Consider the following 18,451-nt stretch of genomic DNA (forward strand, 5'->3'; position numbering starts at 1 on the left):
ACAGAGGAGGGAGAGAGAGTTGGGGAGAGAGAGGGATGCAGAACTTGAGAGACTATTGAAAGCTGAGAATGAACTGAGGGTTGGGGGGGAGGGGGGAGGGGGGAAGACAGGTGGTGGTGATGGTGGAGGGCACTTGAGGGGAAGAGCACTGGGTGTTGTATGGAAAACAATTTGACAATAAAATATTATGGAAAAAAAAAAGTAGCCCTCTTTCCCTCCCACCTTTCCCTCATTTGTTTCTTTATGGGATATAGTCCAGCTATCCCTTCAGAATGTAGGCTCCTTGGGGGCAGGAGTCTTATGTGTGTCTTGTTCACTGGTATATAGGAACTTTATCAGTTTTGTTGAATGAAGTAATGAAAAATGCATAAACAAATGAACTGGACCACAGAGGAAAATGCTGACCTTTTTTTCATTGCTTCTTTCTCACTGACATCTCTCAAGTCACTCTCAATTTTGCCATGACTAGGCAAAATTACTAGGAGTCATGCAATGAAAAAAAAAACCCAGGAAGTATACCCCCCAATAAGCAGTATGTAAAGGATTTAAAGAAAGATTAGGGAAAGAAAAAAATCTTAATTTAGGAAAGAGAAGAGTAGCTTTCCTTAAAATATTGTAACCTCTCAGTATTGGATTTTCAAGTCAGGAACATAAATGTAAGACATGCCCATGTTCTATAAAGTATTGTGTAAATTGTGTTTTCTAAATTGAAATATTTAAAATCCACTAGGAATTATATGACTGGTAAATCTTTCTAAGAGGACTTACATGAGATCAAAGTGAGGGTCTTTCACTAGTGAGTTTTCATGCATCAGTGGAGTCATGTTGTCAATTGACATGAGATGTGCTATGGGATTTCTTCTTTTTCACAAGTGAAAAATAAATTGGTAATCAGTGTAAGGTGATCAGAAAAAATAGGTACACTACTTAAATTTCATGGGAAAAGTAACCCTAAATAACAGGTTTATGAATAAATATCTTTTAGTTAAACTTTAGTTGAAATTATTCCTCTCAAAGAAACCTGCAAAGACAGTGACATAGAGGATGTTTGTGGAAAACTCTGAGTTTAAAATTATATGCATGTATTCACATAAGTTGATAAATCAGTGGGTTTTATGAGCAGACTCTTGATATATTATGCATAACATATACTTTTTATGTACAAAAGTTATATTATTTGACTATGCTTGGACTTCTACATAGTATGGGAAAAACTTATTTCTTAAAAAACACATATTAACTAGCCTATTAATAATCAGGTTCCTAATGTAGCATCACATTCTGAAATAAAAAAAACTACATTCCTATTATGTTACAGATTAAAACTTGTTCTCAGAACTATTTCCAAAAAAGAAAAAAATTCTTACCAGACATAAACTGTGTAATAGAGGATAATTCCATTTGGCTCCAGGGGTGGTTGCCATGACAACTTCACCGTGACACCAGACAACTGTTTTACCGAGAAGTCTTGGGGAGGAGAACCTGGAGCTGAAAAGTTAGGGTCAGGATAATACATTTTATTAAACATATACAAGATAAGGCTAAAATAGCAATGCACAAAATTTTCAATATAAACATTCTGGTAAATGAATCAGGTGCAGTGTTTCCCCATGAGCATGGGAGACTAATTGTTTACTCTCAAAATGAGATGATAAAAAGAGATTTTGCATGGTGGTGTTAGAACATCTGTTTCTGTGATTCAATGGAAAAAAATATTTCATGAGAAAAAAGAACAAGGGGTATGTCACATCACAGTGATTCACCTACTGTTCAAGTACATCTTGGTAAATTATCATCCTCTAGTAAAAATAAAACTACTTGGGTGAATAAATATAATATGTTGTAAAAGTGCTCCTCAAACAATAAAAAGAAGTGGAAAAAAAATCACACATTCAAGAAGTGGTAAAGTGATAAGCATAACAGTGGGAGAGCAGTTAAAATGACTGACCTCACAAATAAAAACTACATTCCTCAATTTCAGTTGTCATTAAACTGTAAAATAGTATCAAAATCTGTTCACTGAGTCCTCAAAATTGAGTGGTGACAAAGAAAAGAAACCCAACACATAAATAAGAATATGGACAGGTTAGGGTCTACTTCTAATTCCGCCAGAATAGAGGAAGAATCCAAAATACCTTAGCCATTCTGCACTAAATAAGCACTACAAAAATTACTACAATAGAGTTAGTTAAGTTCATATTTACATTTATATAAAATATAAAGAATGGCATTTCTCAGCTCCTGTGTAACACCACAGTAATGTCCTAGAAGATTAATATATAACTTTTTGCATAGAGAAGGGTATAAATTACTAAAATTTTTATCATTGTTATAGTCATATATTGAAAGTAAACTCATAGGTAGCTAATAGAAGCTTTAACAATTTGTTCAGATTTTTGAACAATGTTAACTTATAGATTAGCACACGTGCAGATCACTGTTTCCAATAATTTAAAGAAAATGCTACCTATTTTAAATTCTTTTTTATTTTCTGAATAAGCTCAACCAGAGTTGTATGTGTACATAAGCATGTGTGATGTTTATGGATGCTTTCACTATTTTAGTAACAACAATTTTTCAACAACAACAAAATTACTGAACAGAGAAAAGTTTTATGAGATGAATTCTGAGGAATAATGGTGACAGCTGTATTGGTATTTTTATTTTCTATTCCCACTGGCACTATAATAAAAATGCTATCAAATATTGATTATCACAAGAATCCATATATCACTTGGAGATGTCTAGTTCCCAAGATATGAATTACTTCTGAGAACTCTTTCATTTGTCAGAACGAAAGCCTATGATATTTTCCCTAACATCTTTGTAAAACTTAACCTTTGTTTATTGTTGGAAAATAGAATTTCAATCAAAAACAGCACTGATAGAATATAATCTGTTGTAACTAAGTATTTCTATTCTATAATATGCTGTAAGACTTTTATTTCAAATATCAAATAATTCTGAGTGTTTTATTTTTAATTTCAGTATATCTGTGGGTATTTTACTTTTTATGTGAAACTTTTTATTGCTAACTAAATATAATTAACATGTCTATCTAAACAAAATACTGTATATCTACTACAGCAGACTAAGTTTTAATCGTATTGGCATTTGTATTCTGAAACACAATCTTAAAAAAATGAAATTGGTACAAGGGATTAAGAGGTACAAACTTCCAGTCAAATTTATTTTAAAGAAAGAGAAAAATTAGAATACATAAATGCAATGATATCTTTTGCAATCTGTCCAATTCATCATAACAAAGCATATGAGAATCGTGGAGAAGGATGTGCATCAAGCCTCTTTCTCCCTCCATCTGGTATGATCTTTCCTATCTCTCATCTTGCCTTTTCAGTCCCCTTCCCTCAGGTCACAGCTTAGATGTAACTTACTCAGGTACACTCCCTCTCATACCTCAGAGTAGCTAACATCCCTCTTATCATTTTGAGGAGTAGTTTGGGGAAAATATTAAAGTTATAAAAACTATTTGTCCATACACTTATTGAATTTAGACCTTTTCTACTAAACTGCAAGTTTCATGAAGGCAATGAGCACCTAATACCCAAAATACAAAGCATCTCAGTCCTTTATCCATTCTTGATTTGTCATAATTTTTCAATAAAGGAGTCTGGTTCTTTGCCCCCTTAATTAGTAATTATATCAATGACTTGACCAATGACTTAGATGCTAAGTTCACCATGGTGAACTTTAACAGTCTAAGCAATTCAGATGCACTGTATAGTTGAAACTATTGATTTGAGTAGTAAAAAGCTCCATCTTCTTGGAATATATATTCACTACTGGTCTAGGTTCCTTCTTATAAGATCTCAGATTCTGGGGCACCTGGGTGGCTCAGTTAGAGGACGTCCGACTTCAGCTCAGGTCATGATTTTATGGTCTGTGAGTTAGAGCCTTGTGTCAGGCTCTGTGCTGACAACTCGGAGCCTGGAGCCTGCTTCGGGTCTGTGTCTCTCTCTTTCTCTCTCTCTCTCTGCCCCTCCCATGCTCAAGCTCTATCTCTGTCTCTCTCAAAAATAAATAAACATTATAAAAATTTTTTTAATATATCAGATTCTTACCATCAGGACTATTTCATTAAACTGAGAAGGGTTGGGGGGTGTGGGTACTATGTCCAGAAGGGCATTGCTTAAATGATCTAGTACATCTTTGTTAGGCATTATCTAAGATGGGAAAAAAAGAGCTAACCCCCACCCTGTCCTAGCCTTTAACAATTGTCCCATTTAGAAGGATTTATTTCTTAATTTTCAATTTCTTTCAGCACAAAGAATTGAATTATGAAAAAAAATGAAAAGCTGGACAGGTGAATTTTGATGGATAAATAAGCATAATAAGTAGAGGTAATGACTAGGAAAGACCAACCGTGGCAATAGGACTTCCTTTTGCAGAAATAAAAATAAAATAACAGTCTCGAATATATACAATGTATAAAACATAAAATGCAAATCCAAATCCCAAATATATTCCTCAAAAGCAATTTTCTTAGCATGATATATGCCTAGAACTTGGTGAGGTACCAGTGTTAAGTGGTCTCAGTAGTAAAGTTGATTTTATTCAGGTTTAGAAAAAGACATGTTTAAATATTCAATATGAACACTATTAACATTCAGGAATGGCACCTTGGAAAATTATGTAGAGAAACCTGGACACTGGCCTGAACTCATTAGCAAGCTAGTCCTAATATAGTAAAAGAAAAAAAAACAGGTTGCAGGCTGACATAACAGAATCTACTACAAAACTGATGTAAATGTCTATTCTTATGAACATTAAAGTTGAAAAACACAGTCATAACATACATTAGTTGATATTCAAATCATTCAAACTGAAATTTCAGCCTTAAAAATTCCCATGAAAAAAAATTACTGATTTTTTACACAGCATGGATGACTTGAGGATCAAAAAAGAACATTTTATGCCTGATTTTATTGAACATAAAGCTGACTTTGCTAGGTTCTTTATTCCGTGACAGTGAAATCTCTGTGTAATGCTGACATGCACATCACAGACACCCAAGTCTAAAAGAATTTTCAAATTATATCTTCATTGTATATACATGTTTTTCTGAGATGTGATGGATTCAAAATACACCAGTGTCCACCACCATATTTACCATCTTCTTCAGTCAGTACACTGATGGGTACGCTCCGAACTCCTTCACCCCTGAGGGTACTAGCAGATACCTCAATCTTGTACTGGGTGTATTTCTTCAATCCTAAAGAGAAATTAAATAGATAAGTTAAAACTTACAAAATATCCTTTAATAATAGGCAGGAAGCAAATGATGAAATGACTCTTAATCTTCCAAAAGTAAAAATTAAATGAAAATGTAGTTCTTTCAGATAGTAAGTCCTATTACAATGAAAAAATGGTATAGGATAAGGTCACAAACGATTGACTTAGAGTATTCCTTCATGTGACTGTAATAAACTCCTAGCCCATTTAACCAAAAAGCCCATTTATAATATAGAAGCAAGCTATTATTTTGTAGCCACATTGTCAATACAAACATAAAGGTGCAATATTAAATATTTTTACCTTTAATGCTCTGGGTCAAAGAGGTTGTATTTATAGTTCTTTCCTCATTTCCACTACTTCTTCTGATATAAATTGTATATTTTTGTATGATTCCATTAGGATTTCTCGGAGGAAGGAATGATAGCTCAATCTCTCCAGAAGACATATTTTTGTAAGTAATATTTTCTGGTGCACTATCAGGCACTGGGGAAAAAACAAAAACATAAATGCACAAGGTAATTCCATCCTAAAAATATATTCTGAAAAAATCCATTTTGCAGAAGTTTTGACTTAAGTAGACTACAAAATGTATATAAGAACATTCACTAGTGTAATTGTAATAAACATCCTAAATGGAATAAGATACACATAACTTACATACTTAAAACCATATAGAAAAAATTTCATCTCAAAAGAAAATTTATACTATAATTCTACAGAATAATGCTTATAGGTGGTATTTTTATTAAAATATTTGAGATAGTACTAAGCTATTGCTGAAGATCACACAGATGGAAAAAAAATTGAAAAACACCTAAAAATCAATTCTGCCTTTGATTAATAATAATAATGTATAAAATATTAATAATTAGTTTTTGTATACAATAAGATGTATGACAAGGCAAGGAATCCCTCCTAGGTACAATGTTGCACATTAGATCTGGCAGGAAAACAGTGTCCTGGTTATTTATTTATTTAATGATATCATTAAATAAAATACTAGCTGGATATATCTACCTACTACTGTTCTTATTGTATGAAATGCAATGGTCACAAAAGAGTTCTCTACATATGTTCAAATATTAATACTACATGTGAGACTCTGATTCTAGTAAATATTGAAATAGAAACTCTACACTGAATGACTCTCTTAACTAAAACCATTACAATCCTTCATAAAATTAAAATAAACTTTTATTTAAAGGAATCTCAGAGTTGACAAGAAAACTGGAAATCTGTGGTGGCCAAAAAGCAAAAGCAAAAAAGTTAAAGGACACACACACACACACACACACACACACACACACACACACAGTAAAAACAGGTATCTTGAAATGGAAGCTGGTACTAGGACCAGCTTTGTCTCAGAAGGTACTGGTCAATCCCAGTGGAGCTGAGTTTTTGCATTAACAGCTGCGGGGAGTGCCAGATAAAGAACTGAAAGTCTTGGGCCAGGAGAAGAATAAGGGATATTCCTTTGGAAAACCTAAAGAATGCAATTTCAACCATTTTACTGGACAACTTTAGCAGGGACCTTGAATTCTTCTGCAGAGTACCACAGAGTTCAGTGTGAGTGGTAGCTGTGGTTCTTGTATAATATGGTGTGTTCACCCGCAGGGAAGGGCAAGTGAGAAGAAGCCCACCACGCCAAAGAGGACAGAGGAGATTTTATTTTTCTTGCGCGAAGCAAACATAAATCCTCTCAGAAGGAACTAACTCAACTTCAACTCAGGCCATATAAATTTATCACAGATAAATTTCAAGAAAAATATGCTGACTGATAGCAAATCAGGCACCAATAAATACAGCAAAGAAAAACGGAAAAAAAAAAATCTAACTCTCTCTCTCTCTCTCTCTCTCTCTCTCTCTCTCTCTCTCACACACACACACACACACACACACACACACACACACACACAGGCTTCAGATATCGAAATTGCCAAAGAATAAAAATATGAATGCTTAATGTGTTTCAAGAGATCAAAAAGATTTGAAAATATGAGCAAAGAATTATTTATTCTTTAGATAATAAATGAAACATATAGCCAAGCAGACTTGAATGAGAACGACAGGCCTTTTACAATAGGAAAACAAAATAACTGAAATTAAAATTATTTTGACATATAAAAGAACATATTAGATAGAGATAGAGAGGAGTTTAGTAAAAAGAATGACAGTATTGAGAAATTATCAACAATGGAGCTCAGTGGAAAAAAATATGGAAAATATAAAATAGCAGATAAGCAACATAGAGAATATACTAAAGGAGTTTAAGATAGATAACAGAAAGGAGGAGGAAGAATAAATATTTAAAAGGGTTATGTCTGAGATTTTCAAAACTGTTGAAAGATATCAAAGTTCAGGTCAGGGAATCTCAATAAGTTCCAAGCAGGAATATATTTTAAAACAATCATATTTAGATACACATTGTAATAGTACAAATAACAAAAAAGAGAAGATCTTAACAGTACCAGAAAACAAAACAAAACAGGTCATCCACATAGAAATGACAATTAGACTGACAACTGACCTCAACTGAAAAACAACTAGAATTCTATCCCCAGAAAAATTAACAAGAGCAAATAAAAACATATTCAGTCAGTCAAAACCAAAAAAATCCTCAATGAATAAAATTAAAAACAATGCATTTTAGGCAGAAAAATATTCACTAGAAATGAAAGACCACAGATGCAAAGATAATGGTTTAAAAATTGCCTGCAAAGAAAGAGTAACAATAATAACTAATATGAGGGGTTAAACAATATAAACTAATGCAATCATTATTGCCATTATAAAGTCCTATTATAAGAATATTTCCTTTCAGAGGCACCTGGGGTGGCTTGGTCGATTAACTGTTGGACTTCTGCTCAGGTCATGATCTCATCGTCATGGGTTTGAGCCCCGCATTGAACTTTCTGCTGTCAGCACAAAACCCGCTTCGGATCTTCTGCTCCCTCCCCCTCTACCTCCCCTCCTCAGCTCGTCTCTCTTTCTCTCTCAAAATAAATAAACTTTTTTTTTTAAAAAAAAGAGTATTCATTTCAAAAGAAAGAATTGAACCTGTTTATTGGCACTCAAAATATAATGGATATAAAAGTTACTATTAACAAGTTTAATGAAACAGAAAAATAAAATTCAGAAGCCTTCAAAATGTAGATGCAATACCACCTGTCTCCAAATGTTACCTCTTATGAAGTGAGTTGCATCTAGGGCACACTTAAGAGGAAAAACAGACAGAAAAATGTTAATATTTCTAAAACTTTGGGAAGAATTATAATCCAATGCATAGTTTAATGTAGCAATATAATTCACAATATAATCCTTTTGCATACACTCAAAATCTCTAGTACCTTCCCAAACCAATCCATTACATTGAAAAAAATCCTCAAAAACTACTCTGAATGCTTTCTCAACCTTCTGTCTCTAAGACCTGCTGATAACATTATATCTTAGCATTCTTGGATAACAGGTAGTCATTCATTTTTCTCCTACAACCCCAATAACCATAGGTCCTGGGAGTTGACTAAATGTATTTATTGCTCATCTTTGCCATATCCAGATCACTGCTCCTTCCTTCTTCCTGAAGAACTCTTGTGCTACCCCTCAGTGCTATCCCTCCTTAAGACAGTCATCTAGTGACACCATGCCACTTCTTCAAACACCTCAAAAATGTTATCACCTAAAAGGGAAGGAGGGGAGGAGAATGGGTTAAATAAGTGCACCTATCATGATGAGCTCTGGGTAATGTATGGAATTGTTGGATCACTGTATTGTACACATGAAACTAATATAACACTTTATGTTAACTATGAGGATTTAAAATTAAATTAAAAAAAAAAAAGAAAACATTTATCACCTAGATGACTGGACTGGCTTTCTACCAGTCTTAAATGATGTCAACATCAATGCAAATGATTTTTCCGATTCCCTGGACTCTGTATTCCTTACCTCCATAATTCCAATTTTTCTTCCACTTCAATTTAACCACTAGCTTTCATGGCAGTACCTGAGACCTTGTTATTACCAGTATTCCTTCCTTTGGGAGCACTTCCTATCTTTTCAGTTTACTGACCCTTGTACTGACACTCCAAAAATTCTTTAACTCTCATCCAATCTTCAGATTCATCATCTCCCTCAGGTCTTCATCTCCCTACTTACTTGGGCAAGAGTCCACTGCTTGCCACAAAAACAGTCTCTAGCAATTTCCATCAACTCCTTTGTCCATCTCACTTTCCAACAAAATTCCAATTTGGGTTAAACCAAACTCAGCGCTAGTTCCAGATCTGCAATGAACAGCTGAAAATGTCTGAACAAAACAAAATTCCATGCTAACTAGCCTTATTTAAATTTTAACTTCAAATTTCAAATAATCTTTTCCACTGCACACCAACCTATGTATTACTTTAGTCAGTTCAGTCTTCCCTCTGTTACATATGTTTTCACCATCTTTTCTGTCCACCATTATCCAGTATCCCTCCTTCTTATTCAAAGCTGATAAACTTGCTTCTCACTTCATTGAGAAAATAAGAACACTCATAAAAGAACTGCATTATCTTCCTACCACGAATTTTCCTTTAACTGTCTTCTCTTACTCCATTTAGTCCTAGCCCTGCAATTCTTTTCTATTTAAATTCCAGTTTGTTAATATATAGCATAATATTAGTTTCAGGAGTACAATTTAGTGATTCATCACTTTACATACAACACCCAATGTCTTCCTTAATACACATCACCCATTTATACCATCCTCCTCCCACCTCCCTTATAGTAACCTTCAGTTTGTTCTCTATAATTAAAAGTTTGTTTTTTGGTTTGCCTCTCTCTCTCTCTCTCTCTGTCTCTTCCTCCCGAACCATGTTCACCTGTTTTGTTTCTTTAATTCCACATATGACTAAAATCATATGGTATTTGTCTTTCTCTGACTTATTTAACTTAGGATAATACTCTGGCTCCATCCACATTATTACAAATGGCAAGATTTCATTCTTTTTGGTGGCTCAGTAATATTCCATTGTGTATATATACCACTTTTTTTAATGTCTTTATTTTTGAGAGAGAGAGAGAGAGAAAGAGAGTGTGAGCAGGGGAGGATCAGAGACAGAAGGAGTCACAGGATCTGAAGACAGGCTCCAGGCTCTGAGCTAGCAGTTAGCAAAGAGCCTGATGCGGGGCTCGAACCCATGAACCGTGAGATCATGACCTGAGCTGAAGTCAGATGCTTAACTGACTGAGCTACCCAGGCGCCCCTATATTCCACTTCTTTATCCATTCATCAGTCAATGGATATTTGCCTAGATTCTGTGCTAGACTAGATTCTATTCTATCTAGTCCAAGACTTTAGAATTGCAGTTATTCCCCCCCTGTTGTGTTATTGATCTTTCTCTCTTTGTTGAATTCCCATATTGTATGCATGAGAAAACACATACATATATCACCGCAAAAGAGAAAAAAAAAGACTATTGATTCTCTTCGCCCTTTCAACTATTGCTCCATTTTGGCCTCTACATCATATCAAAAATCCTCAAAATTTGCCTTTACTCATTTTCCTCCTTTTTAAATCTATCATTCCTCCTTAATCTCACTTCAGTCAGTCATTTTCCCCCACTATTTCCATGACATCTACTATCATGAAGTCATCAGTGATGTCCATATTGCCAAACCACTAATTAATTATATGCCCTCATCTTACTTCATTATGAGCAACATTGGACATAAAAAGTAAATTCCATCCACCTGAAAATATTTATTCACTTGCCTTCCTATACACAACCTTCTCTGCTTTTTTTCTTATCTCACCACTGCCCGCTTCTGCTTAGTCCTTGACTAAATGCTCCCTGACTTCCCAAAGTCTGTAGGCCATATTGCAACATGACATAGGTCTATGTCTTCTTTCTATCTCTATCTACACTCCCTCTGATGTGACTTTATCTCATCCCTTGATTTTGAATACCAGAGATATGGTAGTGCCTTCAAATTGTATATTCAACTCTGGATTATCCAGAATTCCAAACTTACATATCCAATTGCCTTCATGACAGGTACTCAGATATTTAAAACATGGTCAAAACAAAACTGAATTTTCTCCAAACTGACTTCTCCAGACTTCCCTATCTCAGTAAATGGTATCACCATAGTAGGGAAAGATAGTATAAAATAGGCAGAAAAGGAAAGATTAGGGTCTGAGGTCCCTGGGTGAGGAAAAGCACATATATCAGAGCAATGCTGGGAATGCCTGACCACAGCAAGCCCCCTCAGGCATAAGTGTCCTCTTAAGATTGTAACAGACACCACCTACTCCCCCTCAGGTTTCCCTCAGGAATCTGACAAAAGATCTGACTAAAAACAAGTAGTAGACCATAAAATCTATGACCAAAAGGAACAGTATGGCCATAGACCACCCCTCATACAATGGAAATGAGCCAGCCAATCAGGAAAGAACATTCCAGCACCTAGAGTTATCAAGCCAATGAGGGTGGAACCTGAGAAGGAACAAAAGGAAAAGGTGGGGGAAGGGGGTGGTGTGACCAGAACCTTATAATACAAGGACCCTTGCTTATAGTTACAGGCATTCACTTTCGAATGTCCCCTCTCACTAGAGAGCTTTCATACTCTCTTATACTGTAATAAACTTTTGCCTGATGCTCATTTTGTGTCCACCTCTTCATTCTTCGAAGGCATGAAGCAACAAATCCTGGGTGTTGTGGTAATACTGCAACACCACCATTCACCCAGATATTCCAACCAAATACCTAGGAATTAATTCTGACTTTTTTTCATTTCCTAATTCAACATAGTCAGTGGTGATCTTCCCAAACTGCAAATCATATCATGTTCTTGTCATAATTCAATAGCTACCCATTACAATTAAATTCCAAACCTCTCAGAATGACACCCAAAAATCTGCACAGTCCACCTTTGCCAAGCTCTCGCTCCTCATCTGCTAATTCTCTCCCCATAACTCAGACTACTCCAAGGAAAGAAATGCTCTGTTCTCCTTCAACGACATACAGTATCTTTCCACTTCAGGAACTTGGCTATTGCTATTCTTCCTTCTGGAGCACTTTTCTTCCCTAGTCTCATCTAGTTTACTCCTATAGATTGTTAATGTTCCCAGGCAAATATAGTTTCTTCAGACAGGGTTTCTCCCGGTCCTCTACCTCAAAGCCTGCTTACTAATAACTCTCTCTTCCCCTGATTTTCTTTTCTTCCTAGAATATACTGGTACCAAAGTCATATATAGTATTTGTTCACTGTGAAACCTCTAGAATGGTAAGTTCCAAGAAAGTAGGGATTTTGTCTTACTCACTGCTGTATCTACAATGCATATGATATGGAATCAATAAAACCTGTTCAGGGAATAAATAAATATGTTCAAAAGGACATAAAACATATTTTAAAGCAAGACAAATTCAAAGCTAAGCAAAACAAGATTGACTTGAATAGCTCTTTAACTGGAAGAAAAAAAGGAATTAGTAATGCTATGCTTGAACTTTATAACTCAGTATAATTTCTGATTTTGAAAAATTCTCATTGGAATTTGTTGAGTTGTCCCTCTGAAGCTGTGTGCCTATCACCAGTAGTCAGAATATAAATATGCATCCCTGACTCCAGGCTGATATCCTTTGCATTTTTATTCCTGTATCCTTAGGGGATAACCAGTGCTGGGTTGAGGGAAAATAAAGAAGACAGACTTGATGACTTACTGATTTGGGAGAGTAATGATGCACTTAAAGAGTTTTCTGAACTAACATAGCATGTCCAATTGGACAAGTATTGTGTAAAATAGAGAATTCATGAAGAAAAAGTAATTGTTATAAGCAGTTGGAATATGCTAAATCTGTTTAAAAAATAAAAATAAAAAATAAGTCTGGCCACAATAATCCTAAAAGAGGAAGTGAGAAGTTACCTTGAGTGTGCCTAAAGATTATTGTTTGGAATATACAGTTTTAGTAATCCATAGAAAAACTTTTAAATGCTATTTATTAACATAAATAAATTTATAAAGTCCTATACAAAGTTTTGATCAACATGTAAGTTACTACCCACTAATGGCTTTTATCCCAAATCAGACATATTCAAGGAATTTTGTTAGTATAAAGAAAAGTTAGTCTTAAAAAGGAAAAAGAATATACAGAAGAATATACATATTCAAGGAATTTTGTTAGTATAAAGAAAAGTTATGTCTTAAAAAGGAAAAATAATATACAGAAAACCTCAAAAGGTAATTTGTATGAGAACTTAAAGTTCTTTATGTGATTATTGAACTCTAAGTGGAAAAAAACATAAATTGATCTCATGTGTTTGTCAACTACACATTCTATACTTAAAACACACACACATACACATTCATGAGATCAAACTTGTATTGAACTTTTCTGCTTGAACACAAGAGTATTTTACTTTTAGGCATTAGTAAACTATGATTTTCCAATCAAAAAAAGGATGTGAACAAATTATTTATTTATTTGTAACAAGTAGCATTAATACATTGCTAACTTCATCCCTCAATTTCTCATGAAACAATATTGAAAAGTGGGCTCTTGGTTTTTATAACACGAGTAGAGGATGAATTTATTTTATTTAATAAGAATAGGAAGCCTTGGGACAGGGACATGAGTACATATTGCTTTAAATGACACCTTGAGACTGCTCAGAATTCGAGCTTCCTCTTTTGCAAAAAGAGCTAAAACTGGTGTAGCAAACATACTATAGGAAAAGTCACTAATGTAGACTTCAGTGTCCACCATTTTCATTTAGATGAAGAATGCAAAGTCGTTGAGACTGCCCTAATTCAGTTCAGAGAGCTAGAAATTAGAAGTCTGGATGAACACTGTGCCCTGTTATTAGGCTTGTTTTGCTTCTGAAGAGTCTAGGGTCAAAATGACCCTACAGCTACCCAAATGGGTGAGCCAGTGAGCCCTAGTATAAGTTTTTCCTTTATTTTTCTCACTGGCTCAGGAGGCTTTCTCACTCATTCCAAGTGAGAAACATTACTTCTCATCTACTCTGATTTTTTAGTCATTTCACTCAAGTATTTCTAGCTCTCCATATCTATAAAATAAAGGGTTCTATGTATTTTCTAAGACACCTTCCAAAACTAATATTCTCAATTTTTAAAAATAATAGTTTATTGTCAAATTGGTTTCCATATAACACCCAGTGCTTCTCCCCACAAGTGCCCCCCTTCCATGACCAACAGCCACTTCCTCCCTCCCCCTCCCACTTCAGCCCTCTGTTTTCAGTATTCAATAGTCTCTCATGGTTTGTGTGTCTCTCTCTCCCCAACTCTCTTTCCCCGTTCCCCTCCCTATGGCCCTCTGTTAGGTTTCTCCTGTGAGACCTATGAGGGAAAATATATGGTATCTGTCCTTCTCTGCCTGACTTATTTCACTTAGCATGACACCCTCAAGGTCCATCCACTTTACTACAAATGGCCAGATTTCATTCTTTCTCAATATTCCCAATTTTTAACTACATGTCAAGTTGAATTCTTACATTCACTTAAGGTTTATTATCCCTGCCTTAGAATTAAGCTCATACCACAGATAATAAAATGAAAGTGTAATTAATTTTCTAATGCTAAGTAAAAGATTGCACATGTGCAATAATTAGCAAACAACAACAAAAGATTATTCTATAGGTAATCATTAAGATAAGGTGTTCCTGATGCTGTGACCATTTAAGTGGTGAAGTATTTTATAACCATTCGTGCAGATAGTGGTTGTTTCATATCATAACAGTAACTTTGAAAGTTCTTACTTTCCTTTCTCATGCTGTGCACAGCCCAAGCAGCAAAATAACCACTGCCAACAGTTAACAGAGATCCTAGATATATTCTATAATTTATCAACTTTACTGATGGCTTCTAAAACAGATTGTACTGTGACAGGAAATAGTCTGATGAAGTTGGATTCCAATTCTAGCTTCATCACTTACCAGCTGGGTGACCTTAAGCAACTAAATATCCACCAGTTAATTTTAACTTTAGGAGATCAGAAATTCATTTTCCTTTAAAGTGTCATATTCCCAGTAGGGCTCGGCATATTTGTGTGACTATTTATTGAAGGGATGGACCCCTCAGACCTGTTTTTCATTAGGCAATGAAGATAATAATATTTTAATGCTTTATTCTAGAATTAAAAAGGTAAAAGCCAACAGCAGAGCCCAATGCACTTTGCAGGTATTTAAAATATGCTTGTTTCTTTCCTTGACCCAGTTTAAAATAAAGCTAGATCAGGTAAACAAATTTTTTCTTGTAAAAATACTTACTTAAGGTACAACATTTTAATAAAAGCAATGAAACATGCCCATATACAGTTTAACATCCATTAGATCTCATCTTAAGAGATAACTCTTAAAGCTATAAAATGTTCCTTTCATTACTCTTTCATTTCTGCAATTACAACTACTGTCATTCTCTATGGGCTCTTCTGTGTCATCTCGTTTTATTAGTTTCAGTGACCAGTCTCAAGAAGATACTCGTGGTCAAAGATAAGTTGCTTTACTAGGTACCTAGATCCTCAAGGTTAGAGACCGGGCCACACATCTAGCATCTGGATGAACCTTGTGAAATTGCTGATATTTGGCCATTTATAACTGACAGGAATAGAAATTCTGCATGGTTCAGTGAGCAACCATTCAAAAAAAATATTTAATTTATTAAAAGTAGGAATAAAACAGTAACTTTATTTAGTTATTAATTCTCAATACAAATTACAGAGTTGGCTTAAGAGTGCTGCTCCAATATAGGATTATAAACATAAAATAAACAAACTAAGATCATCAGGCAAAATGTCTTATTTTCTGCTATTTGTACTTCCATCACTGAAACTGAAACACAGGTGCATAATTCTTGCTTCCATGATTTCCTTTAGAAGGGATACTCCCCTCCCCTCCAGCCCAACGACTTTGATAACATTCATTCTACCCTACTCTTCAAGATCCGGGTCAAATGCTACCTCCTGCATAAGGCTTAACCAGGCATGTGTGTCCTGTGCTCCCATTCTGCACCTCCTTCTATATACATACCTCATTGGACCAGGGGAATCTATTTTTATGAGTGTGTCTCTGCTTTTACCTAATTTGAAAGCATGTGGTTATTCAACCCCAATTTTACAGGAAAGAATCTTTGGTTTCTCAAGGTCTTTCATTTGAAAAATTCACAGATACTATTTTGGAGTTCCTATATATATATAAATCAGACTTTAAAGATTTACACAGTAAGGGCGTGCCTGGGTGGCTCAGTCAGTTAAGACTCTGACTTCAGCTCAGGTCATGATCTCACTATTCATAGGTTTGAGCCCCAGAGCCCCATGTCGGGCTCTGTGCTGATAGCTCAGAGCCTGAAGCCTGCTTTGAATTCTGTGTCTCCCTCTCTCTCTGTTCCTCCTCCATTTATGCTCTGTCTCTGTCTTTCAAAAATAAATAAATGTTAAAAAAATTTTACATGGTAAGCCTTTTTCCATACCTTAACAGAAAAAAAACCAAATTTTTGTGTTATACAAAAAAAAATAAGCAATTTTATGTGATTTAAAATATAAACAGTATGACAATTGTCAGCCATGTTTATTTCATTACTATGTATTATTAAACAACAAACCAAAAACTTACCAGTCTCAGAAGTCCTTACAGAAAGTAAAGAAGATAACTGATTGCCATGACCAAATCTGGTATACGACCTGACAGAGATGTTATAGAGGGTGTAAGGTTTTAAGTCCTTTAGAGTTATGTTTGTGGTTGAGGTGTTCTTCAGAAACAAGGTATCCCTATTTTTATAGAGCACTTCATAAGCAACAATAATCCCATTGGGTTTCTCAGGAGGTGACCACTTCAAATTTATTTCAGTTGCAGTAACATCAATAACTTTAACATCTTGAGGTGATGATTCTGGTTCTGGAGGATGAAAACAAAATTTTAAATACATGTATTTTTCATGCTTATTGCTTTAGACACTAAAGACAGCATGAGGCAGATGGCAATAAGCATGCAATACTACTTGCTACTTTTTATTAAAACTGCACCTGATATTCTTACCATCTTCTGGAGTCCTCACAAAGATGTCATTTTCCTCAGACAAAGAACTTTCTCCAACATGGGTTGAGGCAGCCACTCTCATTTTATATTTTGTGTATTTCTTTAACCCTATAATGACAGCAGGTAATTTGTTTAAAGATTATGAAATAACATTCTTACTCTAGGACCATTTGACATAGGACTAGTGAAAAAAATTTATTTGGGAGGCTGGCTCTCCAAGTCCGTTTCCTTATAATCCCATTATCCCAAAACTCCTTGGGCTTGAGGGCATTTCCATGTTGATGATATTTCAGTTATTTCCTGAATATTAGGGCAATCATCTGAAGCTGAATAAATTATTTTTGGCACATTGCAAAGATTGTGTGGACTCGGCACAAACACCATGTCAGCTGAGTTCCTTCCACGAATTTTCACATTCATTCATTCAAGCTTGTAACACCCCCTTTCAATGTACCAGATATAAAGTTCCCTTTGTTAAATATATACCTATGATACTTGTAATCTGATGATGTCATTTCTTTGCAGATAAATATAAAGAAAACCATTTAGTTGAGTTATTTACAAACATATTTTTGAAGATATCCATGGCCGCACAGCACAATCAAGTCTGAAATGACACAGCCCCGTATCCTGTAGTGTTTAAGGTAGAAAGAGATGCATATTTTAATCAGAACAGGAATGTTTTAAAAGATTGTTCTACCTGTTATGAGAAAGCTGTTATCTGTAGTGGTCATCTGGAACGCTCTGTTTGTATCCAGTTCCATTGCATAAATTGTATAATGAGTTATTTTTCCATTGGGATATTCTGGAGGATCCCAATATAACAAAACAGATGAAGAACTAATATTTTTATAGTTTATAATTTGAATGGAGCTTGGCACTTGTAAAGAAGAATGAACAATTAATGTGAATGAAAAGAAAAAGTATTATAAAGTAAAAAAGTAACTATTTCAAAGGAAATACATTCTTACCTTGCTCACGTGTTCTAACGTTAAGAACCGTTGGTGGTCCTTCTCCCATGATGGTGAAAGCAGATACACTGATAGTGTGCTCAGTGAAAGGTGCAAGTCTCCTGATAACATAAGACAGCTGCTCAGCATCAATGTCAGTGAGATACAGATTCCTTGCCATTCCTGTTTGAAATCAGTTTTTAAAAAAATCA

At 34.9% G+C, this 18,451-nt stretch overlaps 1 protein-coding gene across 1 annotated transcript in view; it reads right to left on the minus strand.

Annotated features, from left to right (window-relative positions):
• PTPRQ (protein tyrosine phosphatase receptor type Q) overlaps positions 1-18,451 on the minus strand; it is a 194,975-nt gene that overhangs the window by 146,134 nt on the left and 30,390 nt on the right. The window contains exons 11-17 of the mRNA XM_029954974.1: positions 18,261-18,422; positions 17,990-18,169; positions 17,290-17,397; positions 16,867-17,148; positions 5,557-5,739; positions 5,132-5,233; positions 1,368-1,488 (exon numbers count right to left, since the gene is read on the minus strand). Coding sequence (XP_029810834.1) covers positions 1,368-1,488; positions 5,132-5,233; positions 5,557-5,739; positions 16,867-17,148; positions 17,290-17,397; positions 17,990-18,169; positions 18,261-18,422 — 1,138 coding nt within the window. The remainder of the gene's footprint in view (positions 1-1,367; positions 1,489-5,131; positions 5,234-5,556; positions 5,740-16,866; positions 17,149-17,289; positions 17,398-17,989; positions 18,170-18,260; positions 18,423-18,451) is intronic.

Source organism: Suricata suricatta, chromosome 10, assembly GCF_006229205.1.
Source record: "Suricata suricatta isolate VVHF042 chromosome 10, meerkat_22Aug2017_6uvM2_HiC, whole genome shotgun sequence".
Lineage (NCBI taxonomy): Eukaryota > Metazoa > Chordata > Mammalia > Carnivora > Herpestidae > Suricata > Suricata suricatta.